General features: G+C 41.6%; 1 protein-coding gene across 1 annotated transcript in view; it reads left to right on the forward strand.

Moving 5' to 3' along the window:
* Positions 1 to 26,656, forward strand: part of LOC146833914 (potassium channel subfamily T member 2) — a 1,568,236-nt gene that overhangs the window by 991,924 nt on the left and 549,656 nt on the right. Inside the window, exon 12 of the mRNA XM_085599924.1 lies at positions 15,143 to 15,279. Coding sequence (XP_085456050.1) covers positions 15,143 to 15,279 — 137 coding nt within the window. The remainder of the gene's footprint in view (positions 1 to 15,142; positions 15,280 to 26,656) is intronic.

Below are 26,656 nucleotides of genomic sequence, written 5' to 3' on the forward strand. Positions count from 1 at the left end.
TTTTGCACATAGCCATAAAACAATGACGACGTTATTGGTAAATGAAACATATTTGCTCCCCCCTATTTGATTCCCCCTGATGCTTCTGCACAATTCCTGATGATACATGCACTGGGTGAAACATGCAAACTGCCTGCCATAGTTGATGTAGATCCATGAAACAGCACCAAGGTTAGAAGCAAATTAATTTTATTATGACATCCCCTTTCTTTGCTCCCCAATTGACTGTCACAAAACTTTACCTACCAATACAAAACCAGTACCTTCATCCTTTTGCCAACTTTAGTGCACAGTCAGCCCACTTTGATGAATTTGAAAAAAAAAGAATAATCCCAAGTTACTAAGGGCCTGATTTAGAGGTTGTCTGACAGAGCTGAGCCTGTCAGATGGTGGAGGACATTACTGTTGCCATCTCAATGGTACTCCACCTGCTCAATTTTGAGATGGCTGCCATCCCTGCGGTCATCTCTGTACATTGAAAGGAACCGCCATCATGATGGTTCCTTTCAATGTACTAAACGTCTGGTGTTTGGCTGCCAGCAGGCTTGATGGCCATTCAGCAAACGTTTTATTTTATTTTGTTTTTCAAAAAACAGCTCCCTGAGTGGGAGATTGTGTTAGAAACACAAAAAATAATGACCCCCACGCTTTACTACTGTTTGAAGTGTTGCATAAATACTTTACACATTGCCTCTAAATTAAGTTTGACTGCTTTTGTGCCAAGCTACCAAAGGGTTAAGCACAGGTTAATTAGAGGTTTGCCTGTGACTGCACCATGATAAGGTTTGTGATTCCTGCTTGAGCATGGCTTCACCACACCTTCAAACAGTAACCTAATTTTTTTAATAAAAACCATAAAAGCCAGGAGTATAATGCGCTTTTTAACTATGGATATATAAGTGAATCTCATATTTGTTTCTGAATTAATTTAATTTCAACATCTGCTGTGCGCGGCCTTTGGCCTCTGCCATCAGTCAAGATGCCATTGTGAACAGCTTTTGCTGCATGACTAAACTTGACATTATAAATGTTTCCTGAATGAAGGCCTCGCTTATTCAGCAGTGAACTACTTTTAAGAAACTATACAAATAGGGAACGCAGCAATTTTTTATTCTCATAATTTACTGGTAAAGAGAGATTTCCATTGTTTGGGGGTTTACGCGGTGAATCGGTATATTTCTACTCTCAAAATTACTTTTGTGTATCCTCTGCTGAGGGAACTCTTTACCCCACTGTCAAAGTATCCTATGCACCAAAATGTAAGAGATGTAGTTACACAAAGGTGGTTTTAGTCAAATAACCACCCTGTACAATATGTAGTAAATCCAACATCATCGAGCACCTGGATCTGATACACCAATGCCCTCTCTTTCAATCAATATATTTTCAGGGTGCCCAGACGTTCTCTTCTAAAATTCAGAAAGCAGATCATGATATAGGCTTTGAATGGCCTATGGCATGGCATGCAATTACATGTAAATAATGCAACTTCATGCAGTAGAAATAAAGGTAATACATTTGTAGGTCATAGTGGCATCCCTCACAGAAAAGTGACACACTAGGGTTTCAAACTGAATAGTTCAAAGGTATATGATTAGCCCTAAAAAATAAATTAAAATATTAAGGTAAGAGACAAAGCACTCATGCAAGAGTTGCAACTACACTAACCCACCAGGCACCTCAACGTATGTGTACCAATCTGGGGCCCTAATATGTATAGGGAGCGCTTTACCTGTTTGCGCTCTGGCACACCTTAAAACAGGTGTGGTAGGTGCAAACAGGGGAAGTGCGCCCTACTACATAGAATGCACTGTCACCAGGACAGCGCATTCATGTGAAAAACAGAGCGGCTGCTTTACAGCCACTCTGTGTTTTCACAGTGCAGGCAGCACCTGCCTGCACTCTTAAAGGAGATTAGAGGCGGGTGCAGTCATTGACTATACCTGCCTGCAAGGGGACACGGGGAAGTGTGGGAGGTCCATTGGACCCCCTATTTGCCCTCCAGAAGGCTGCTCTCAGGGGGCGCAGTGACAGTGCGCCTCCTGAGACCTTTTAGGTGGTGCACTGTCAGTGCACCTCCTAAGAGCTTCCTAGGCTCTGCGCCTGGGTCTGTAATAGGGCGCGGGTGCATAGGCAAAGGGATTCCCTCATGTGCATGGGGGACGCCCCCATGCAAAAAAAGGGAACGCCCCCTGAAGATAGCGCTGGCACTTTATGTGCACCAGCGCTATCACTATTACAGAAGGGGTAGCACAAGCGGCTGCGGCCCCTTCTGTAATACCAAAGAGCCCCAGTGGTGCCCAAAGTGGGCTAAAATGCCTATTGCGCACCAGGGCACTTTATTCAATATGGCCCCAGATCTTATATTAGGCACACACTGCAAAATATCTTACACTACTCAAAAGACTTGCTTTACAAATGAAAAGAGCACAAGAATATCCTTACACCACTGAAGTGGCGACCTCCCTTTGATAAAACATAGAGAACATTTTCAAAAGTAAATTAAATAGTAAAAATAATTGTACAAATATTGTATGTAACTAATTGTTTACATTCATTTTAAATGTAGAACAAAATAGAAAAATGCCATAGCACTATTTGTTAATCTTGAATTAAATTTTAAATGAATGAACATTATTTTTTAATTATTTATTAAAATGGCCACCCAAAGGTAAACATTTGCATTTAATTATTGTGTATTAAAGCTTACTCAATAGTTGTGTGTAGAATTATTTAAATTCATTTAATCATTTTTTAAGAACGTTAAAGTTACATTTATTTTTAAATTTAAAGGCCATAAAAATAAATATTTTAGCATTGAATAATATTTAATTGTTTCATTATATTTAGTTTTATAACATATATTTACCCAGAAATCAGCAGAATTGCACACCACCTAAATAGAATTCTATAGGATAGCCAACTTTAAGCATGTCGTACTGTGTATAGATGGTAACCCTTTGCCTATATGCCCAAAATCTGACACTGAGGTGCCGATTCCGATCCTGGAAAAACCGGGTACGAACCGGGTAAAAAAACATTACAAACATGGAAGTACGATTCGCACGGAAACACCATTCCCGTACGAATCGTAAAAAACACCGACCGACGAAATATACATACAAATGTGATCCGGGAAAGCGCCGACGTGACGTCGGGACGCAGTCAGGCTCCGTTTCACGAACAAGGAAGTACAATTCGAAACGACACCAGTCAGGACGGCAATATTTTTACGGCACCCAAAAAGTGCTGGAAAAGCGAAGTACGGCACGATGCGAGCGGAATTGGGGGCCCGGCACGTGCCGAACCCCCCCCCAGACCCCGCGGATGTACGTGCCGTACCCCCACCTGTGTATGTACACCCGTGTATGTATGAGTCGTACCCCCACCCGTGTATGTACACCCGTGTATGTACGAGTCGTACCCACACCCGTGTATGTACGGTGCGTACCCCCAGCGGGTGTGGGTACGACTCGTACATACACGGGTGTACATACACGGGTGGGGGTACGACTCGTACATACACGGGTGTACATACACAGGTGGGGGTACGGCACGTACATACACGGTGTGGGTACGACTCGTACATACACGGGTGTACATACAAGGGTGGGGGTTCGGCACGTACATCTGCGGGGTCTGGGGGGGGGGTTCGGCACGTATGCGGGCACATGTCTCCATGGTTGCTATTGCAGTTCGGTCCGTACGGTGTATTTCCCATACGGTTGTAAAATTGGAAGGACGGGACGGATCGTACTTGCGCGGTCGGACTTCATTTTTCCGATTCGTAGGGTAAATCGTCCGAGGATGTGTCGGACACATTTTCCGACCCGAGGACGTGTCGGGGAATTTTCCCAATGCGATTCGTATGTATTTTTTCCCATCCGAATCGTATTTGCCAGTTTGTACGGTACTTGTACGATTCGTACGGAAAAAATCTGGATACGATTCGTACGGGGAAAATTTCTCCAGGATCGGAATCGGCACCTGAGTATTTATTCAGAGACCAGGAAAATGCTAATTCCCTGAACATTCAAGTGCATCCTTGACTTTTTGGTATTCCAACATAGTGAAATTTTATCAAAGGCTATAAAGAGGAGATTTTGATGAAAGATATTAATTAGGTAAATATACATCACGTTACAGAACATATAGCTTAAATGTGATTTTTAATCCTCAGCTAAATATTTTTTGTAGGTGATAGTGCGTATGCCATACGCCCATGGCTATTGCAGCCATAGCCATTCGCTACCACTCCCAATAATTGTCAGTACAATAAGTCCCACCATAGAACAAGAGGTGTTACAGAACGCAAATTTGGACTCAATAAAAGTCGATTTAGATGTCTGCACAAGAGTGGTGGTGCCCTGAAATACTCCCCAGAGATCAGCTGTTAGATTATAGCAACATGTGGCATTCTGCACAATATTGCTACAAATAAAAGACTAACAGTAACAGTATCATACTCTAACTTCGACGAGGAAGGAGATACAATCCCACCACCTCCCACACAAGATGAAACCTGTGCTGCTGAGGGGCGTTTGAGACATGCCAATAAAACCAGTCATTATTTCTCAAGGTAAGTTAATACATGCATTCAATCTTACATAAAGAAACATAAACTAGAGCATGTTGTATAACTAGATATACCTTTATTTTCAGTTAAGAAATGTTATATCTGAAAAGATGCTTCTCTTCCCAGTAGTTTATTTGTAGAAACAAAATAACATGAGAGTGACATGCTAGGCAAGGATGTTACAGTTCGCCCTTTCCAAGACTTGTGTTTTTGAAAGCTGATGCTTTAGCCGAAACAATTTCACCAGTACCACTGTGACTCCTCCTTCACTTCAGATTTAAACTGTCTGTTGCTGAAATGCTGCTGACAGTTGTTTGTTCTCACTTTCCCTCACTCCAACTAGTGTAACACTCGTAATTCTGGTTGTTTGCACTGTCTCCACTGCCTTTGTTACCTGGGTTAAGTTTCTTGCCAAATCCATACTGTAGTGCCCCATTTCCACATGTAAACTAATGGTGCTATGAAATAAGGTGGTTGTAGCATGTGCCAGGTGATTGATGGTACAAGTTAGCCCATCAATGCAGAATGATGTATGGCACTCCCTACACCATTTAATGGTGCAGTTCCTCACATAGGGACTTGATGGCATTGGAACGATTAGAGAAAATGCCATTCACTGCCATTTGATTGGCAGCTAGGTTACTTGTGACATTTTCTAACCCAGTTTTTCATGTTTTTATCTGGGGTTACCAGTTTTGATTAATCATTTTGATCTGCTTCTGTTGCAGGCCCTGAACCTTGAGCATACAGGTTTCTAAACTTTCAAAAAGTTGTTGGTTGGCATGAATTATGACATTTGGATCAAAGGACTGTGGTAGAGGGTTTTGAGGATGATGAGTGCCAAGTCGGCAGGGCCAGACTGGGAACCCAAAGCAGCCCATCAGACCATCCCCAATCCCGGGGGGGGGGGGAGCAGCATGAAGCACTGCTTCTAAATAAAAAGCCCCCAGAACTGCTGCTTTTGCTACTGAAGGCCAATATTGCAGCAGCCCTGCAAAACCGGCCCCCAGTAACAAAACCAGCCTCCACGGCTTCAAAACCAGCCCCCACCCTTCCAGACTCCCGAGCCAACACTCGATGCCTGCTACGGCCAGTCTAGCCCTGCAAGTCGGTATCTTCCCTGCAGTTGGGGTGGCCTCACTGCAGGTTCCTGTGCAAAGGTTTGTGTGATGTCCTCACTCCCTTCTTCTGCTGTCTCTCTCTGTTCCATAACTGCAGTACTTATATTTGCTTTTTTTAGACTTGCCTGGCTCCCACTATAACTGGGGTCAGCTACATGCATGTCTATGTCTTATGGACATTCCCCTACAGAGTGGTCACTTTCTGGAGGTAGATTTTCGGTGTAAAAATGAATTGACAAGACCCTAGTCATTTGTTCTTGGTTGTACATTGACTACATATATAACATTAATAATTACATTCTTTTGGTCCTTCTATTTGTTTTGTTGTAGATTTCTTTCACACTTCATATCCCAAAATTCAGTTTGAAAGTACATGCACTTCTACTATTGTATATCTAAAATTTAGACTTTAGCTTTTTGATTACAATACATTACTATGGATTAGCAGTATGTGTAGTTTTCTTAATGACACCCTTCAAATGCAATGTGTAATATTAAAAGTCTATATTTGACTTAACTTGTGAGGCCTTTGGAATGTCTGAGGTGTCAAGTGCACCAAAGCCAATGATGGCTTCTGTCTCCAGAACTGTGTCGATCCTCTATTGCATTCCCTTTTATTTTTTACCTCTTGAGCCTCAGACACTGTCTGGAATGACTTGTCAAAAATGTGGTCATGGTGGCCAACACATTCCTCTGTGAGGATTTCAAGTTCCTTTTCTGAAAACTTATGGTTTCTTTTCCTGCTGCCAGTATCCTTCTCACTCTCATTATGTGACACAATAATTGCCTAAAAGGCTGGTTGGCAAACACACACTAGGATAGAAATTGGATTCTCCTAAGGAGCTTCTGCACCAATTGCCTCAAGCTGTAAAGCGAGGCCTACTTCCTGGTTATAATGTCATCAATGTATGCCCAAAACTCCAGTCTCTATTTGAGACTACATTCGCTATTTAGGAAATCGCTAAATGCAATTTCCTAAATACCGAACTGACTACATTACGAATCACTATTTATTTATTCACTCATTCTATACAAACCGATTAGAGATTACGAAATAGCAATTCACAAGGATTCACTTTTAGGTAATCGCTATTCTGTACTTTTGTTCATATGGTCCCAGGTTCAAATCTTGGTGTGGGCTCACTTTCCTGTTATTTTGGACAAATCACTTACTCTCCTAGTGCCTAAAATACAAATATGATCTTGTGTAATGTAACTGTTCATGTAAAGCACTCTAATACCTTCAGGTCGAGTTTGCACTATATAAAAATGCAAAACAAAATAAGGTTGTGACTTTACATTGGAACACGTTGAGTTTGTTTTTGTTTCTTTTTCCTGGAATAAATCAAATAAAACTGAATGTTCCCTGTCATTTGTTATTTGATTACTTTACAGTGTCTTGCAAACCATGCCACGAAGTAAAGTGTAAGACAGTCTGGTTTTTAAACCAAACAAGCCTTGAATTGGTTTACCATTGCCACATAGCATCAAAATAGCACCAATACATTAAGGGCCAGATATACGTACGTTTTTCTGTCGCAAACAGAAAATCAGCCCATTTGCGACGCAAAATTGTTCTGGCCGATGTACAAACCCTATTAACCTATTACCAACATGCAAAATCAGGTTTGCGACTCGCTATTAGGGAGGGGTGTGCGTTTCTAATAGCGAGTCCCTATGGTATGTACCATTGTTTCGCGACCGCAATTGCGGTTGTAAAACACTTGCAGTTTACACCTACTTCAAGTAGGTGGTAAGCCACTCGCAAACAGGAAGCAATCCCCAGGAGATTCCTTCCCCTTTGTAAATGGCATTCAGTAACGTTTAATTTTTCTTTTTTTAAATGCATCCTGTTTTCATATAAGGAAAACAGACTGCATTGAAAAAAACCTGCTTTATTTAAAAAGCAATCACAGACATGGTAGTCTGCTGACCCCAGCAGCCCACCATCCCTGGGAGTGCTAGTCATTCCTAATGGTGTTGCAAATTGCACCTGCCTCATGAATATTAATGAGGCAGGCAATTTGTGACCCCAGTAGGAATTACAAAAAGTGTCTGAGATACTGTTGTACATTCCTATTTGCGAGTCGCAAATTGCGAGTCGCAATATGAGACAATATGCAAATCGCAAATTGGTAGGGTCGTACATCTGGCCCTCATTGAATAAATAAAGATCATAAAGTAATGCATGTGCATTCTGCTGTTTCTTTTTCTCTCAAGGTGATATTATCTGGCTGACTTTCTGCGTAATAATCATAATTCTCATAATTTACTGGTAAAGAGAGATTTCCATTGTTTGGGGGTTTACGCGGTGAATCGGTATATTTCTACTCTCAAAATTACTTTTGTGTATCCTCTGCTGAGGGAACTCTTTACCCCACTGTCAAAGTATCCTATGCACCAAAATGTAAGAGATGTAGTTACACAAAGGTGGTTTTAGTCAAATAACCACCCTGTACAATATGTAGTAAATCCAACATCATCGAGCACCTGGATCTGATACACCAATGCCCTCTCTTTCAATCAATATATTTTCAGGGTGCCCAGACGTTCTCTTCTAAAATTCAGAAAGCAGATCATGATATAGGCTTTGAATGGCCTATGGCATGGCATGCAATTACATGTAAATAATGCAACTTCATGCAGTAGAAATAAAGGTAATACATTTGTAGGTCATAGTGGCATCCCTCACAGAAAAGTGACACACTAGGGTTTCAAACTGAATAGTTCAAAGGTATATGATTAGCCCTAAAAAATAAATTAAAATATTAAGGTAAGAGACAAAGCACTCATGCAAGAGTTGCAACTACACTAACCCACCAGGCACCTCAACGTATGTGTACCAATCTGGGGCCCTAATATGTATAGGGAGCGCTTTACCTGTTTGCGCTCTGGCACACCTTAAAACAGGTGTGGTAGGTGCAAACAGGGGAAGTGCGCCCTACTACATAGAATGCACTGTCACCAGGACAGCGCATTCATGTGAAAAACAGAGCGGCTGCTTTACAGCCACTCTGTGTTTTCACAGTGCAGGCAGCACCTGCCTGCACTCTTAAAGGAGATTAGAGGCGGGTGCAGTCATTGACTATACCTGCCTGCAAGGGGACACGGGGAAGTGTGGGAGGTCCATTGGACCCCCTATTTGCTCTCCAGAAGGCTGCTCTCAGGGGGCGCAGTGACAGTGCGCCTCCTGAGACCTTTTAGGTGGTGCACTGTCAGTGCACCTCCTAAGAGCTTCCTAGGCTCTGCGCCTGGGTCTGTAATAGGGCGCGGGTGCATAGGCAAAGGGATTCCCTCATGTGCATGGGGGACGCCCCCATGCAAAAAAAGGGAACGCCCCCTGAAGATAGCGCTGGCACTTTATGTGCACCAGCGCTATCACTATTACAGAAGGGGTAGCACAAGCGGCTGCGGCCCCTTCTGTAATACCAAAGAGCCCCAGTGGTGCCCAAAGTGGGCTAAAATGCCTATTGCGCACCAGGGCACTTTATTCAATATGGCCCCAGATCTTATATTAGGCACACACTGCAAAATATCTTACACTACTCAAAAGACTTGCTTTACAAATGAAAAGAGCACAAGAATATCCTTACACCACTGAAGTGGCGACCTCCCTTTGATAAAACATAGAGAACATTTTCAAAAGTAAATTAAATAGTAAAAATAATTGTACAAATATTGTATGTAACTAATTGTTTACATTCATTTTAAATGTAGAACAAAATAGAAAAATGCCATAGCACTATTTGTTAATCTTGAATTAAATTTTAAATGAATGAACATTATTTTTTAATTATTTATTAAAATGGCCACCCAAAGGTAAACATTTGCATTTAATTATTGTGTATTAAAGCTTACTCAATAGTTGTGTGTAGAATTATTTAAATTCATTTAATCATTTTTTAAGAACGTTAAAGTTACATTTATTTTTAAATTTAAAGGCCATAAAAATAAATATTTTAGCATTGAATAATATTTAATTGTTTCATTATATTTAGTTTTATAACATATATTTACCCAGAAATCAGCAGAATTGCACACCACCTAAATAGAATTCTATAGGATAGCCAACTTTAAGCATGTCGTACTGTGTATAGATGGTAACCCTTTGCCTATATGCCCAAAATCTGACACTGAGGTGCCGATTCCGATCCTGGAAAAACCGGGTACGAACCGGGTAAAAAAACATTACAAACATGGAAGTACGATTCGCACGGAAACACCATTCCCGTACGAATCGTAAAAAACACCGACCGACGAAATATACATACAAATGTGATCCGGGAAAGCGCCGACGTGACGTCGGGACGCAGTCAGGCTCCGTTTCACGAACAAGGAAGTACAATTCGAAACGACACCAGTCAGGACGGCAATATTTTTACGGCACCCAAAAAGTGCTGGAAAAGCGAAGTACGGCACGATGCAAGCGGAATTGGGGGCCCGGCACGTGCCGAACCCCCCCCCAGACCCCGCGGATGTACGTGCCGTACCCCCACCTGTGTATGTACACCCGTGTATGTATGAGTCGTACCCCCACCCGTGTATGTACACCCGTGTATGTACGAGTCGTACCCACACCCGTGTATGTACGGTGCGTACCCCCAGCGGGTGTGGGTACGACTCGTACATACACGGGTGTACATACACGGGTGGGGGTACGACTCGTACATACACGGGTGTACATACACAGGTGGGGGTACGGCACGTACATACACGGTGTGGGTACGACTCGTACATACACGGGTGTACATACAAGGGTGGGGGTTCGGCACGTACATCTGCGGGGTCTGGGGGGGGGGTTCGGCACGTATGCGGGCACATGTCTCCATGGTTGCTATTGCAGTTCGGTCCGTACGGTGTATTTCCCATACGGTTGTAAAATTGGAAGGACGGGACGGATCGTACTTGCGCGGTCGGACTTCATTTTTCCGATTCGTAGGGTAAATCGTCCGAGGATGTGTCGGACACATTTTCCGACCCGAGGACGTGTCGGGGAATTTTCCCAATGCGATTCGTATGTATTTTTTCCCATCCGAATCGTATTTGCCAGTTTGTACGGTACTTGTACGATTCGTACGGAAAAAATCTGGATACGATTCGTACGGGGAAAATTTCTCCAGGATCGGAATCGGCACCTGAGTATTTATTCAGAGACCAGGAAAATGCTAATTCCCTGAACATTCAAGTGCATCCTTGACTTTTTGGTATTCCAACATAGTGAAATTTTATCAAAGGCTATAAAGAGGAGATTTTGATGAAAGATATTAATTAGGTAAATATACATCACGTTACAGAACATATAGCTTAAATGTGATTTTTAATCCTCAGCTAAATATTTTTTGTAGGTGATAGTGCGTATGCCATACGCCCATGGCTATTGCAGCCATAGCCATTCGCTACCACTCCCAATAATTGTCAGTACAATAAGTCCCACCATAGAACAAGAGGTGTTACAGAACGCAAATTTGGACTCAATAAAAGTCGATTTAGATGTCTGCACAAGAGTGGTGGTGCCCTGAAATACTCCCCAGAGATCAGCTGTTAGATTATAGCAACATGTGGCATTCTGCACAATATTGCTACAAATAAAAGACTAACAGTAACAGTATCATACTCTAACTTCGACGAGGAAGGAGATACAATCCCACCACCTCCCACACAAGATGAAACCTGTGCTGCTGAGGGGCGTTTGAGACATGCCAATAAAACCAGTCATTATTTCTCAAGGTAAGTTAATACATGCATTCAATCTTACATAAAGAAACATAAACTAGAGCATGTTGTATAACTAGATATACCTTTATTTTCAGTTAAGAAATGTTATATCTGAAAAGATGCTTCTCTTCCCAGTAGTTTATTTGTAGAAACAAAATAACATGAGAGTGACATGCTAGGCAAGGATGTTACAGTTCGCCCTTTCCAAGACTTGTGTTTTTGAAAGCTGATGCTTTAGCCGAAACAATTTCACCAGTACCACTGTGACTCCTCCTTCACTTCAGATTTAAACTGTCTGTTGCTGAAATGCTGCTGACAGTTGTTTGTTCTCACTTTCCCTCACTCCAACTAGTGTAACACTCGTAATTCTGGTTGTTTGCACTGTCTCCACTGCCTTTGTTACCTGGGTTAAGTTTCTTGCCAAATCCATACTGTAGTGCCCCATTTCCACATGTAAACTAATGGTGCTATGAAATAAGGTGGTTGTAGCATGTGCCAGGTGATTGATGGTACAAGTTAGCCCATCAATGCAGAATGATGTATGGCACTCCCTACACCATTTAATGGTGCAGTTCCTCACATAGGGACTTGATGGCATTGGAACGATTAGAGAAAATGCCATTCACTGCCATTTGATTGGCAGCTAGGTTACTTGTGACATTTTCTAACCCAGTTTTTCATGTTTTTATCTGGGGTTACCAGTTTTGATTAATCATTTTGATCTGCTTCTGTTGCAGGCCCTGAACCTTGAGCATACAGGTTTCTAAACTTTCAAAAAGTTGTTGGTTGGCATGAATTATGACATTTGGATCAAAGGACTGTGGTAGAGGGTTTTGAGGATGATGAGTGCCAAGTCGGCAGGGCCAGACTGGGAACCCAAAGCAGCCCATCAGACCATCCCCAATCCCGGGGGGGGGGGGAGCAGCATGAAGCACTGCTTCTAAATAAAAAGCCCCCAGAACTGCTGCTTTTGCTACTGAAGGCCAATATTGCAGCAGCCCTGCAAAACCGGCCCCCAGTAACAAAACCAGCCTCCACGGCTTCAAAACCAGCCCCCACCCTTCCAGACTCCCGAGCCAACACTCGATGCCTGCTACGGCCAGTCTAGCCCTGCAAGTCGGTATCTTCCCTGCAGTTGGGGTGGCCTCACTGCAGGTTCCTGTGCAAAGGTTTGTGTGATGTCCTCACTCCCTTCTTCTGCTGTCTCTCTCTGTTCCATAACTGCAGTACTTATATTTGCTTTTTTTAGACTTGCCTGGCTCCCACTATAACTGGGGTCAGCTACATGCATGTCTATGTCTTATGGACATTCCCCTACAGAGTGGTCACTTTCTGGAGGTAGATTTTCGGTGTAAAAATGAATTGACAAGACCCTAGTCATTTGTTCTTGGTTGTACATTGACTACATATATAACATTAATAATTACATTCTTTTGGTCCTTCTATTTGTTTTGTTGTAGATTTCTTTCACACTTCATATCCCAAAATTCAGTTTGAAAGTACATGCACTTCTACTATTGTATATCTAAAATTTAGACTTTAGCTTTTTGATTACAATACATTACTATGGATTAGCAGTATGTGTAGTTTTCTTAATGACACCCTTCAAATGCAATGTGTAATATTAAAAGTCTATATTTGACTTAACTTGTGAGGCCTTTGGAATGTCTGAGGTGTCAAGTGCACCAAAGCCAATGATGGCTTCTGTCTCCAGAACTGTGTCGATCCTCTATTGCATTCCCTTTTATTTTTTACCTCTTGAGCCTCAGACACTGTCTGGAATGACTTGTCAAAAATGTGGTCATGGTGGCCAACACATTCCTCTGTGAGGATTTCAAGTTCCTTTTCTGAAAACTTATGGTTTCTTTTCCTGCTGCCAGTATCCTTCTCACTCTCATTATGTGACACAATAATTGCCTAAAAGGCTGGTTGGCAAACACACACTAGGATAGAAATTGGATTCTCCTAAGGAGCTTCTGCACCAATTGCCTCAAGCTGTAAAGCGAGGCCTACTTCCTGGTTATAATGTCATCAATGTATGCCCAAAACTCCAGTCTCTATTTGAGACTACATTCGCTATTTAGGAAATCGCTAAATGCAATTTCCTAAATACCGAACTGACTACATTACGAATCACTATTTATTTATTCACTCATTCTATACAAACCGATTAGAGATTACGAAATAGCAATTCACAAGGATTCACTTTTAGGTAATCGCTATTCTGTACTTTTGTTCATATGGTCCCAGGTTCAAATCTTGGTGTGGGCTCACTTTCCTGTTATTTTGGACAAATCACTTACTCTCCTAGTGCCTAAAATACAAATATGATCTTGTGTAATGTAACTGTTCATGTAAAGCACTCTAATACCTTCAGGTCGAGTTTGCACTATATAAAAATGCAAAACAAAATAAGGTTGTGACTTTACATTGGAACACGTTGAGTTTGTTTTTGTTTCTTTTTCCTGGAATAAATCAAATAAAACTGAATGTTCCCTGTCATTTGTTATTTGATTACTTTACAGTGTCTTGCAAACCATGCCACGAAGTAAAGTGTAAGACAGTCTGGTTTTTAAACCAAACAAGCCTTGAATTGGTTTACCATTGCCACATAGCATCAAAATAGCACCAATACATTAAGGGCCAGATATACGTACGTTTTTCTGTCGCAAACAGAAAATCAGCCCATTTGCGACGCAAAATTGTTCTGGCCGATGTACAAACCCTATTAACCTATTACCAACATGCAAAATCAGGTTTGCGACTCGCTATTAGGGAGGGGTGTGCGTTTCTAATAGCGAGTCCCTATGGTATGTACCATTGTTTCGCGACCGCAATTGCGGTTGTAAAACACTTGCAGTTTACACCTACTTCAAGTAGGTGGTAAGCCACTCGCAAACAGGAAGCAATCCCCAGGAGATTCCTTCCCCTTTGTAAATGGCATTCAGTAACGTTTAATTTTTCTTTTTTTAAATGCATCCTGTTTTCATATAAGGAAAACAGACTGCATTGAAAAAAACCTGCTTTATTTAAAAAGCAATCACAGACATGGTAGTCTGCTGACCCCAGCAGCCCACCATCCCTGGGAGTGCTAGTCATTCCTAATGGTGTTGCAAATTGCACCTGCCTCATGAATATTAATGAGGCAGGCAATTTGTGACCCCAGTAGGAATTACAAAAAGTGTCTGAGATACTGTTGTACATTCCTATTTGCGAGTCGCAAATTGCGAGTCGCAATATGAGACAATATGCAAATCGCAAATTGGTAGGGTCGTACATCTGGCCCTCATTGAATAAATAAAGATCATAAAGTAATGCATGTGCATTCTGCTGTTTCTTTTTCTCTCAAGGTGATATTATCTGGCTGACTTTCTGCGTTTTCCATATAGCTCTCATTTTTCAGTTTCCTGTTTTTCTATGTAAAGTCAAAGACTAGTCTCTTTATATTGTTTTTTACTTGAGAGGTGATGAAAGTGCAGATGCTGCAGTCCATAGAAACTGCATTAGTTCTTTTTAGAGTGATAGTCAATTTAAAGGGCCTCTTACATCCACTGATCTTCATGCTAGGGGAGGTAAATAGACATAATGACAATTGCTTAATCCTGCTTTGGCTCGCAGTTGGAGTCCATTACAATTGTCTAAGATTGAAACATATTCTTGAGACGTGATTGATGTTGAAGCACCATTGACTGCCTTAAAAAGCATACTTTTTCACCAACTTGATTTACAGGATTATTATGTGGTGATTCTCTGTCCTACGGAGATGGATATCCAGGTCCGCCGTGTCCTGCAAATCCCAATGTGGTCACAAAGAGTCATCTATCTTCAGGGCTCTGCGCTGAAAGATCAAGACCTCCTGAGGGCAAAGTAAGTATGTTCTGAGCTCTAATGTCCAAATGTAATGCAATCAGGTCCAATGAATGTCTCTGTGTATTACCAGTGTTGGCTATTTGCTTGAGTTGATGGTGTTTATCAAGTGTCTCCACCATACCTCCGGGTGAGCTGGATCCATTGAAGAGATTCAGTATGTGCACTTAAGAAAAATGTGAATAAAATGAATCTAAATATAATCGGTATTCTGAAAATCCAATAACTTTCCTGATCCTAGGTTGGACAACCCAGTTCTATTCTTTGGCCATGTGTGTATACAAGAATAAGATAATAGGTAGGACTGTATTATATTGTCTTCCTTTCGAGGTGACTCATAGAATGAAGAGAATACACTTGAAACACTAAAATGTCCTTGCAGTTGAATTGTTAGGGAAGGTGCAATGCTGATTGTTATTACAAATGCAAAAACAAGTTGCTTCTGCAGGAGCACCAGGGAAGCAGAAACCAAGAAATGTAGGCCCTTAAAGTGAGGAGCAATTATGATGTGAAGGATATTTGTAGAAATAAGGGTGTTAGGGTGATTGCTTTGTAGAATACTACTTGTTGAATTTGCCACAGAACTGCACACTTTGAGCAAATAAACCCTTGTTGTAAATGAAGAAGCTTAGAATAAGTGACTTGTCAATGTATTTCATGCCAATGCAACAGCAAACTGGTGAGGACAAGATGGTACAGTGGAGGAATTATGAGTGGAGTGCAAGCCATAGAATATTAAGAGCAGTAGAGGACAATACCAGAAGGGCGCTCAACTGATTGTTGGTGTCATGGAAATGTGATCCTAACTTACACAAATTTTTGACTTGTTCCAATCAGTAGATATCTTCTTGCTGATGTTGGCTTTAATTTAGGCACACTGCTTTTTCTCACTTTCCTTCATCGTACTCGTGAGGAGTATTGTTACAAGGCTTCCCCTGCGTGTAAGTGTCTGGACGACAAACATTCTCTCCTGCTAACTCCTCAGAGGCTATGCCATAGTCCTGCATTGTCCCCCGCAAGGGAATGCAAATGTGGTCCTACAACAGCAATCTCTGATCTTATTACTAAGGGCGCAATGCAACAAATTGTTACTTCTTTAAGGAGGTAAAAATCGTTGCTCTGGATTCTGATACAAGGGTGGCTTATTGCATCTAAGCATAGAAATATCATTACATAGCAGGCTGATTTGCAACTTTTATTGTGGGAAATATCGTTCACTTTCTGTTGTGATCAAGGTGTCCTGCAGAAATGCATGGACCCTTTTTGTTATTGCAGTTAAAAAAGTAAAGAACTTAATTTGAGACCAGGTGTGTGCTACCCAATCTGTTGTGGAACGAATGGATGTTTGTGTATAAACGCATGTGTATCTATATAGCTAGATATATATATCTTTATGTCTATATATATGTATATATATATAAACATGAATTAAAAGTTTGCCTTTTGTGGGAAGCACTCAATATAGATTCATATCGCACCAGGGACCCGCTGCAGCCAGCCACAAGACAGTTCATGCTGTGATGCGTTTCGGGCCTTACGCCCTTCTTCTAGGCAGCTAACACAAAGATGAACAAACAAAAATGCCAGGTGAATCCCTCAATTTATTAAATTGATTAAGACATGCCCTTGTGGGCCGGCAGCTCACTCTCCGCCTGTTTAGTGCATCATGGGCCTGGTAGTCTGTCATTCAAACCACATGTGGGTCGCTTGTGAGGAAACAGGTAAGTTCGTTATTATACCAGAGCTGCAGCACGTTCTCCAATAGTGCGAATCCGTTACTCACGATGACGGCTGCCCTAATAAACAGCCACGGACCCGCTGGCAATATCGCGGTGGTGCTTACCCTCGACCTGGCGGGCCGAATTAAATGAATTAAAAGTTTGCCTTTTGTGGGAGGCACTCGATACAGATTCATATCGCACCAGGGACCTGCTGCAGCCAGCCACAAGACAGTTCATGCTGTGACACGTTTCGGGCCTTACGCCCGTCTTCTTGGCAGCTAACACAAAGATGAACAAACAAAACTGCGAGGTGAATCCCTCAATTTATTAAATTGATTAAGACACGCCCTTGTGGGCCGGCAGCTCACTCTCCGCCTGTTTAGTGCATCATGGGCCTGGTAGTCTGTCATTCAAACCCCATGTGGGTCGCTTGTGAGGAAACCGGTAAGTTCGTTATTATACCAGAGCTGCAGCACATTCTCCAATAGTGCGAATCCGTTAATCACGGTGACGGCAGCCCCAATAAACAGCCACGGACCAGCTGGCAATATCGCGGTGGTGCTTACCCTCGACCTGGCGGGCCGATTTAAATGAATTATAGACATATACATATAAAGATATATATATATATTTATATTATGTGTTTATTACTCTCAAAATACTTCTAACTTCATTACTCTTTAGGTCCTTGCTATGTCTTAAAACTACCCATTCCAGAGCCATAAAAACTCCTTACTACCCCTGTGGACTATCCACCCCTGAACCTTAAAATCGTCTTGCTAACCTTATGCACCACCCATCTCTGAACCCTAAAAATTAGCTACTACCCCTTATACCACCCATTCATGAACTCTAAATACTACCTAATAACCCTATACCGCACCCATCTTTGAACATTAAAAACTACTTACTAACTCTCTGTAGCACCCACCCTTGAACCCTCAAAATCCTTAAGCACCACCACCGATCCCAACCCATAAACCCTAAAGTGCATTGTAAATGTAATGCATTGTAACTTACTTCATTGTAGTGGTAAATGCATTGTAAATGTGATGCATCATAACTTACCTCGTTGTAATGGTAGCTGCAATGTAAATTCATTGTAGTGGTCCCTCATAATTTATATTTACTGGTTTTAGTGGTGCTCCTATAAGTCTTCAAGTGGTAAATATCAATAATAGTGCTGCTATCCAAACCTAAGCATCCTCAAAAAGGCTGGCAGAAATTGTAGATCAACATTACACCCTGCACGTTCAATGGTCAACCCTGTTGAATGGCTTGGCATGCATTGTGCCACAAAACCATATTCAGGTTTCTGTAATCTGATTTCAACAGAACCACACACCATTATGTTCTGTGCAGCACCTTGTGTCTGGGATGTTCCTGTGATTTTATTTAGTAAAGTTGACTTTTAAAATGTTGACTACTATAAAGTAGAGTTGAAATTGGCAAGGTAATAATGTTTTGTCCTTTGTTATTACCTATAACAAATCCAAAAATGTAGAATTTGAAAAATTGTTTTGTTTACACGCTTTCTTTAATGTATTCAATTCCACCCTATTAACCCCTTAGTGCATCTTAACACTTCCCATCTCTCAAACCTTAAAACACCAAGCTACTCCTCAATGCTACTCTTCCCTAAGTCCTAAAGACCTTTACTATCCTCTAACAATGCCCTTCAATTAACCTTTAAAGCTCCTAATTACTCCACCAGCCCCTTACTACCCCTTAGTACTACTATTCATTGAATCTTAAAAAACCCATAATACACCTTTATTCACCTTTTCCTGAACCATGAAAACCTGTACTACAGTGTAATGGTACCCTTCCTTGTACCCTAAAATCCTATTCCTGAACTTTAACATTACCCTTCTCTGATCCCAAAAGTCACCTACATCTTATTGCTACTATTCCCTGATTCCTAAACAATCCTTACTTCACATTAAAGCTACTCTTCACTGAACCCTAAAATGCCCAAATACCCTTTTGTGTGACCCATCCCTGAAAGCCCAAACTACCCCTTAATGCTACCCTTCCCTGAACCCTAAAAACTTCTTATGTCCACTTAATTGTGCCCTGAACCCTAAATAACCCTTACCGCTAGTGTTCCCTGAACCCTATTGCTACCCTTTTCTCAATCATAATAAACTCATTCCTGGACCAAAAGGAGCCCCAACTACTCCTTGATGCTACCATGTCTTAAACCCTAAAACAGAATTTCTACTTGTTAATGCTGCCCTCACCTATATGCTAAAAGCCCCTAACTACCTCCTTAGCTACTAATTCCGATACCACCTGCAGCCTTGTCCGGCTGAACTTCACCTTCTCAGAACATTTTTCTTCAAATTTCTTCCAAGTCTGAAGGTAAGCGCCAACCGGGTCCAATCCACTTTGTGTACCGACTTGTTCTCCATCATGGTCAGCCATATTTTACATCTTGGACCCAGTCATACATGACTAGATGTCTGTGGTTGGCGCTTTGATCTTTTATATATATAGAAAAAGGAGTATCACGGAAAAAATACATACAATTATTCATAGAAAGAGCACATTTAATTACCCTTTCAAAAATATCAAATAATCGAAATAGAATACATCTTGCATCATTTACAGTATATCACAAGGAAACAGACGTTTATACAAAGAAAGATACAGACACATATATCACATACCATCAGTTCAATATATAACAAACAACAATTAACCCAAACACAAACATTTTTTATCAGTGTCCCCTTTCAAAGTATCAGGCGGACCACTCGGAGGTAGTCAAACTAAATCGTGGGGAACACAAGCAATGGGGGCAAATATGACCCAAACGTTGTTCCAGGTGTCCCAGCGACAGTCTGTAAATCACTGAAACTCAAGTGACTCCTCCATCCATTATCTGTCGCCAGCGAAAACAAAGATATCGACAGAGGACTAGAAGGCACCTCAGGCTCATCTCGATATCGGATCTTCGAGTTCCCAAACTAGTACACGGGTAACAAGCACCTCTGGCTATATTAAACATGGGGCAAAGGTGTATAAAGATACATCCAGAAAGTTTAAGCATAACCATTGCAAAAAAGAAACTAAATCCTCAGATTCAACCTATATGGCTCCTAACTCAGTCCCTCGAGTAAATGGGTAAAAAATGAAAAGAAAATTCAGAGTGGGCATTGTGAACACAGCACGGTCAACACACCAGGGGTACCCCACCACTCACTAAAGCACAAAGGATCTATATAATATATACAATTACACTAAACAATTATACTTACATAAAATATGTACATAACCACAAATGAGAGGAGAGCCCTACAGGTGGCTCACCCGGCTGGTACATCATGGACATACAACAATCTGTTTGTACCATTAGCAAAGAATATAATTGCATACAGAACTTTACGAAAACAGAGGCCCCCTTAGAAACTGTATGGCACATCCTGTCGTAAATTACCTGGGGGCAAATCAAGTCAAATCTAGGCAGAGTTAATTTCCAATCAACGACCAAACCTCATCACGGTCATTGAGCCCCCTACTACTAGAGGTCTGATATCTTTCAATAAGACGTGCTTCTAGATTATTAAGTTTTTTCTGTAGTAGTATTTTAGTAGAAGCCTTCACTATTGCCAAGACAGTCCACTCCAACTCGTTTTCACCATGTTCTTTTTCCAAAAAGTGTTGGACCATGGGAGCCCCCAGGGTCTTACACCGGATGCGGGATTTATGCTGGATAATCCGCATTTTGACTGCTTGTGTGGTCTGTCCTATGTATGAACAACCACACGGACATGTTACGCAATATACGACATTTTTCGTATTGCAATTTGAAAACATCAGCTGTCTATGTATTTTACCATGAATCGTGACTGTTTTAGAGTCCTTGGTGTGTACACATACAGCACAATTGTTACACTTGAAGTGTCCTACAATTTTAGGTAATCCCAATAGACCTCTAGTATCTGTGGGTATAGGTGCTTGCCTAGAAGCTTTAACAAGCTGGTTTCTCAAGTTCCTACCACGCCTGAAGGCGAACAATGGCTTAGGAATATTTAGATGGTCCAATAACCTCAAGTTCCTCAAGATAATCTGTTTGACCTTGTTAGCTTTCGGGCTGAAGGTCAATACACATACCAATTGTTCTGTTTCCTTTTTAGTTTTAGGTATAAGGAGATTTTCCCGGGGTGTGTACCAGGCACGTTTAAGTGCTCCCTTTACCAATCGCTTGGGGTAACCTCTATTTACCAATTTTTCTTGTAAATTTTTTGCATTCCTGAAATAGTCGTTTTTTTCTGTACAGTTCCGTCGTACCCTCAGGAACTGCCCATAAGGCAAGTTGTCCCTGAGGTTACGCGGGTGTCCTGATGAATAGTCTAATAGAGTGTTTCTATCAGTCGGCTTAGTGAATAAATCCACTTCCAACTTGCCATTTCTAGCTTTGATCCATACATCCAGAAAATTAATGCGGGTGTTACTCACATTTTTGGTAAATTTGAGGTCGGGGGTACGATTATTGAGCCATATATGTTGGAGTCGTTAATCAAACAGTTAATGAATGTATGTTAGTAGGGCAGAGTAGAAGAAGTGCTACTGTGTCAATGAAAGGTTTCTTATGAAATAGACTCTTTTTTACTATTCTGTGGTTAGCGAAGCAGACAATGGAGATGTTTTTATGGTGTAACTAATAGATTTTGTAGAAATTTTGACACGAAGTCTACTGAAAAGATTTTGTAAAGGAGGGGTAGACGAGTGACAGAAGACAAGAGACAAACTGCAGCGACTGTTGACGTCAGAAAGACCGCGCTCTGATTGGGTGGTAGATCAGAATAGTGCTCGCGCTAGGATTGGTGCGTTAGTGTGAGCCGCGCAAGGATTGGAAGAGCTATTTAGTGACGTAGACGCTCCAGGATTGGTGCGTTAGTGTGAGTCACGCTGCAATTGGTTGAAAATTCGTATTGTATATTTATAATACGGAAAGAGTAGAGAGTTCTTTGTAAACGCTAAAATGTATTATCAAGAAGAGAAGAAGAAGAAAACATTTTTAGGCGCTCGTTTTTACGTTAAACTTCTAAAATGCATTACTCTGGCACTACTAATAGGATTTTTATCATTTTCGTGTGAGAAATGCATTACTCTGGTGTGGTAAATAATTTAATTACCGGTACTTAATTTGATGCGGAAAATTAATAAGAATAGCTCAGTAAAATAAGAGGCAGAATCCGTGGTATTAGAGGTTCGGAACGGGCTTTATTCCAAAACACAATTCGAATTTGTGGGCTTCATATTCCATCACCACGAAGGTTCAGGAAGTGAAGGACAATACTTTATTGACAGGTAATCATTTTTATAGAAGAGGCATTACAGTGAAACAGATGCAGGAGGCGTAACAGTTGATAACAGAGATAAAGGCATACATGCGTAACTAAAATGGGTGTAACTAGGCGTAACTAAAGAACGTCATTAGGTATGATGTCACAAATGGGTGGTTTCATGAAAGAATTTCGCAATGTCAGCAAAAATACTTGGCAGAGATGCGCGCGCAGCAGCATGACGTGTGATTTGACGTGCAACTAGGGGGAGAATGGGACTTGACATTTAGCTCTACATGTGGAGACAGAAGTCTGGGGTTATGTCAACCTAATCCTAAATCATATCTTACATCCTATGTTTAAAGAACTGTGTTATCCAAAAAGAGAGGTCTCTTAGGATAGAATCTTATTCTATACTGACTATACTGACTGTTAGTGCGTGTACAAGCGTCTAAGTGTCTACACTAGATGCGAGGGGGTAGGAATATTCCATGGTAACAGGGCTATGAATTACTTGCATGAGGACAGCGAGGCCTGGCCTTTTTGCACGGTAGCTGGAGGAATGTTTACCTAAACTGTTAGACAGGAATGCATCGGATGAGGAGCGGAGCAGAGCAGATAATCTTGAAGGTGAAATACAGTTTTTGGCAGGCAGACAGGCCGACAGGCCGAGTCAGGCACCGTTAGCCGCGCAGGGAGTAGGACAAAGTTCATGGATACAGATGCGAGCTCAGACTGGAGCTTTCAGAGGCAGAAGGCAGGAAAAGGTTTGATGGCAGAATCAGGGCCTACTCGCCTGGACTGTAAAATGGGATAAATGAACCATATAAAGCCGGTGGCCTTTCATACTTAGGAATAGGATATCTGGTTCATTCATGGCGGATCTGAAAGAGGACATGTTGACGGTGGACGCACATGTGTTTGCGTCTTCAAAACTGAAACTGGAGGGAACATACATGTACTTGTGACTTATACATGAAACCGTTGGGGTCCAAGATAGGGGACATAACTGATCATAAAAATCCATGTTTCCACATTCCCTCCTTGTCCCCTACTTGCCCTTAAGAGATATCAATATTCATCAATCCGTTGATCTGTTCATATAACATCATTTGTTCTTCTTTCTTCTTCCGGGATCTCGAACGAAAACTTGGATGTGGGATACACGAGGTGGCACACAGACCACAAATCGCTGGCCCACATTGTAGACATAAGCAGCAACTGAATAGTATGAGAAAGCCAATACCTAGGAAGGAGAGCATTCTCCATCCCCAGGCTGACAACACGCCCCAGAACCAACCGGACCAAGTCCAGGTGCCTGGATTCTGGTGTATCTGGCTTACAATCTTATGAAGGCGAGTTATGGCTTTATATACAGACGGCGAATTTTCTGGTATGAAAATGCAACAACTTGATCCGATGACCCTACAAGCTCCGCCCCTATCGGCCAGAATGACGTCAAGGACAAGACGATTTTGAAGCACAACAATCCGCATAGCAGACTGCTCTTCTGTTAAATTGCCTAAGGCGGAAATAGTATCGTTCACTACTGCTTCAAGGGTTCTGGTTAATCTACGTATCAACTTACTATTAGTGACTGTACCTATATAGGGGAAGAAACCTTTATTGAAATCTGTGTATTTTTCCCATGCTGTTTCAGTGTAATCGACCATTGGGAGATCTCTCTGCTGTCTATAGTGTACTAAATGAGTATTTCTATGATAATCAGGAGGAGCTAGGAAAACAGGTGGCAAAAGGAATCCGATGTAACAGGTACCATCCCAATCTAGAGGCAAACGTGTATATGCAGTCTGACCACATACGAAGTAGGAATGATGAGAAGCTCTAAATGTAGACTTGCCTTGATCACTGAATTCTATTACAGTGGTGCACTTACTATGGCCCATATGTATGGAACCATTCTTTCTTACACACAATTCACCTTTAACTGGAAATACTGACATAGCGGGCAAAATTGGTGCAACTTCGTATTCAACATTCAGGATCATGAGATTAAGCGTGAAATTACCTAATCCGTATACTTCATTTTCTAGATCAGTTCCTGTTCTTTTGGGAAGTCCCTCCTTGTTAGGGTAGCAGACTTTAAGCAAAACTAAGTTCAGGTTTCCCCATACCCAGTTGTCTTGATAAACTGCGGAATTCGAATCTAGGGAATTAATTAAACTAAACCATGCTCCACAGGAGCCATTGTGTGTGAACGGATATGGAAAGAGAGGCAGAATTCCCTTATAGTTCTGATAGGGAGGGAGTCGGCCACATATCCAACAATTTGTAGCATTGCTAGTCTGATGGGAATGATGTAACATACTAATAAAAGTGTTATTGCGCAGCGCAAATCTATAGGACAACTCATGCGGGGGTAATTCACTAAAAGAATGTTCAGCAGTAACATTGTAAACATGTTTAGAAATAGGATAATATACGTGCAACAATATACTTGCAGCGATTATTAAAAGACTTAAGAAAAACAAAATTAATAACGTCACTGTGCAATGACTACGCAGTGATTTACAGTACGCATGTTTTTTCAACTGCATCTTTCGGTTTCTTTCTCTATTCAGGTCTAGGGGATACATGTCAGAGACAAATTCGACCGATTCACCTTGGAGAGGACTTAAACAATCAAATTGTCTGACTTATTAGACCGCAATTTTAGTTTGTATAGTTCCTTATCGCTTAGTTCAACCAAAGGAAGCTTTGAGTCAATCGGTGAAGACACGCGAGGTGTAACGTTTACATCAGACGGTAGTCCATGAAATTTCTTGATATGACTTGAATGTATCCAACCTTTGCGACCTTCGATCTTCACGGCTGTCCTCGTGGTGAGCAGTACAAGTTGAGGCGATTTCCACCTAGGATCCAGCTGAGTTTTCCGGTCGAAATTCCGCACTAACACCAGGTCCCCGGGAACTACGTCATGGGGTTTCACCTCGGTGTTGTCGGGAAAGGCTGCAGCTACCTGTGAACGACAAGATTGTAGTGCAGACATCAAGGAAGCCAGGTAATCTGTCAGCATATTACAGTCAACATCAGTTATTTTGCGTGGTATAGGCGTCCCCCACATATTTGGTGGTCTACCGAAGATCACCTCATAAGGGGATAGCCCTGTTCGAGAGTGCGCTACCATTCTCATGTAAAAGAGTGCAACTGGTAAGGCTACTACCCAATCGACGCCTTTCTCCCTACATATTTTGGACAATCTAATTTTCAGAGTTTGATTATGTCGTTCCACGAGACCTGCTGCCTCGGGGTGTCGGACATAGTGAAATCTCCATTGATAGCCTAACAAAAGTGAAACGTGTTTCATTAGTTCGGATGAGAACGGCTGGCCGTTATCTGAGTAGACAACACGTGGTAAACCATACCGTGGGAAGAATTCTCGAACCAACTGTTTGGCAGTAGTCGGGGCAGTGTAATCTGAAACCGGGTATGCTTCTGTCCAACGGGAAAGAGCACAGACAACTACAAGAACATATTTGAATCCTCGACATCGTTCCATCTGGATATAATCCATCTGGAGGACTTCAAAAGGGTGATCAGGAGGCTGAAATCCACCCTGTTCTACGGGAATGCTTTTACCTGGGTTAAACTGACAACAGATCATACAGGTACGAACTTTTTGTTTAGCTGCTGCTCGTAAATGTTTGTTGAACCAAATGTGTTGAATGCTGTCTAGCATAGCTTTTTCTCCTAGGTGCGCTGGACTATGTATTGTATTAATGATAACTTGAACCATAGAATCAGGAAGGAACCATACAGATTTTTCCTTCGTCATCCATCCTTGATCCGTTTGGATCCCTCCTAATTCAGTCCATTTCTTTATTTCATCTGGTGTAGCATGTGTCTGTATGTCAATTACGTCAAGAGCGGGATCCTTAACCATCATGCAATGTGTTGGTGTCGGAACTATTGTCTTTGTCATGTCAGATGTGTGAGTTTGAGCAGTCTGTTTAGCTGTTCTGTCAGCTAGATCATTGCCTTGGGAAATGATATCAGTAACTTTCGTATGAGCTTTACATTTCATAATTGATATTGCAGTGGGTAGATGTATTGCATCTAATAAGGCATGAATGAGGGGTCCGTGCTGAATGTGAGCACCGTGAGAAGTTAAATAACCTCTCTCTCGCCACAGTACGCCGAAGTCATGTACAACTCCGAATGCATAACGTGAATCAGTGTATATGTTGACTTTCTTATTCGTAGCTTGAATACAGGCTTGTGTCAGAGCGATGAGCTCTGCTGCTTGAGCTGACAAGGTATTTATGCAATTTGTTTCAATGACTTTAGTGTCTGTTGTGACTGCATACGCGGCCACTAGCTCTCCTGTACTTGTTCTCATAC

Source organism: Triturus cristatus, chromosome 4_2 (genome assembly GCF_964204655.1).
Source record: "Triturus cristatus chromosome 4_2, aTriCri1.1, whole genome shotgun sequence".
In the NCBI taxonomy this organism is placed as follows: Eukaryota; Metazoa; Chordata; class Amphibia; order Caudata; family Salamandridae; genus Triturus; species Triturus cristatus.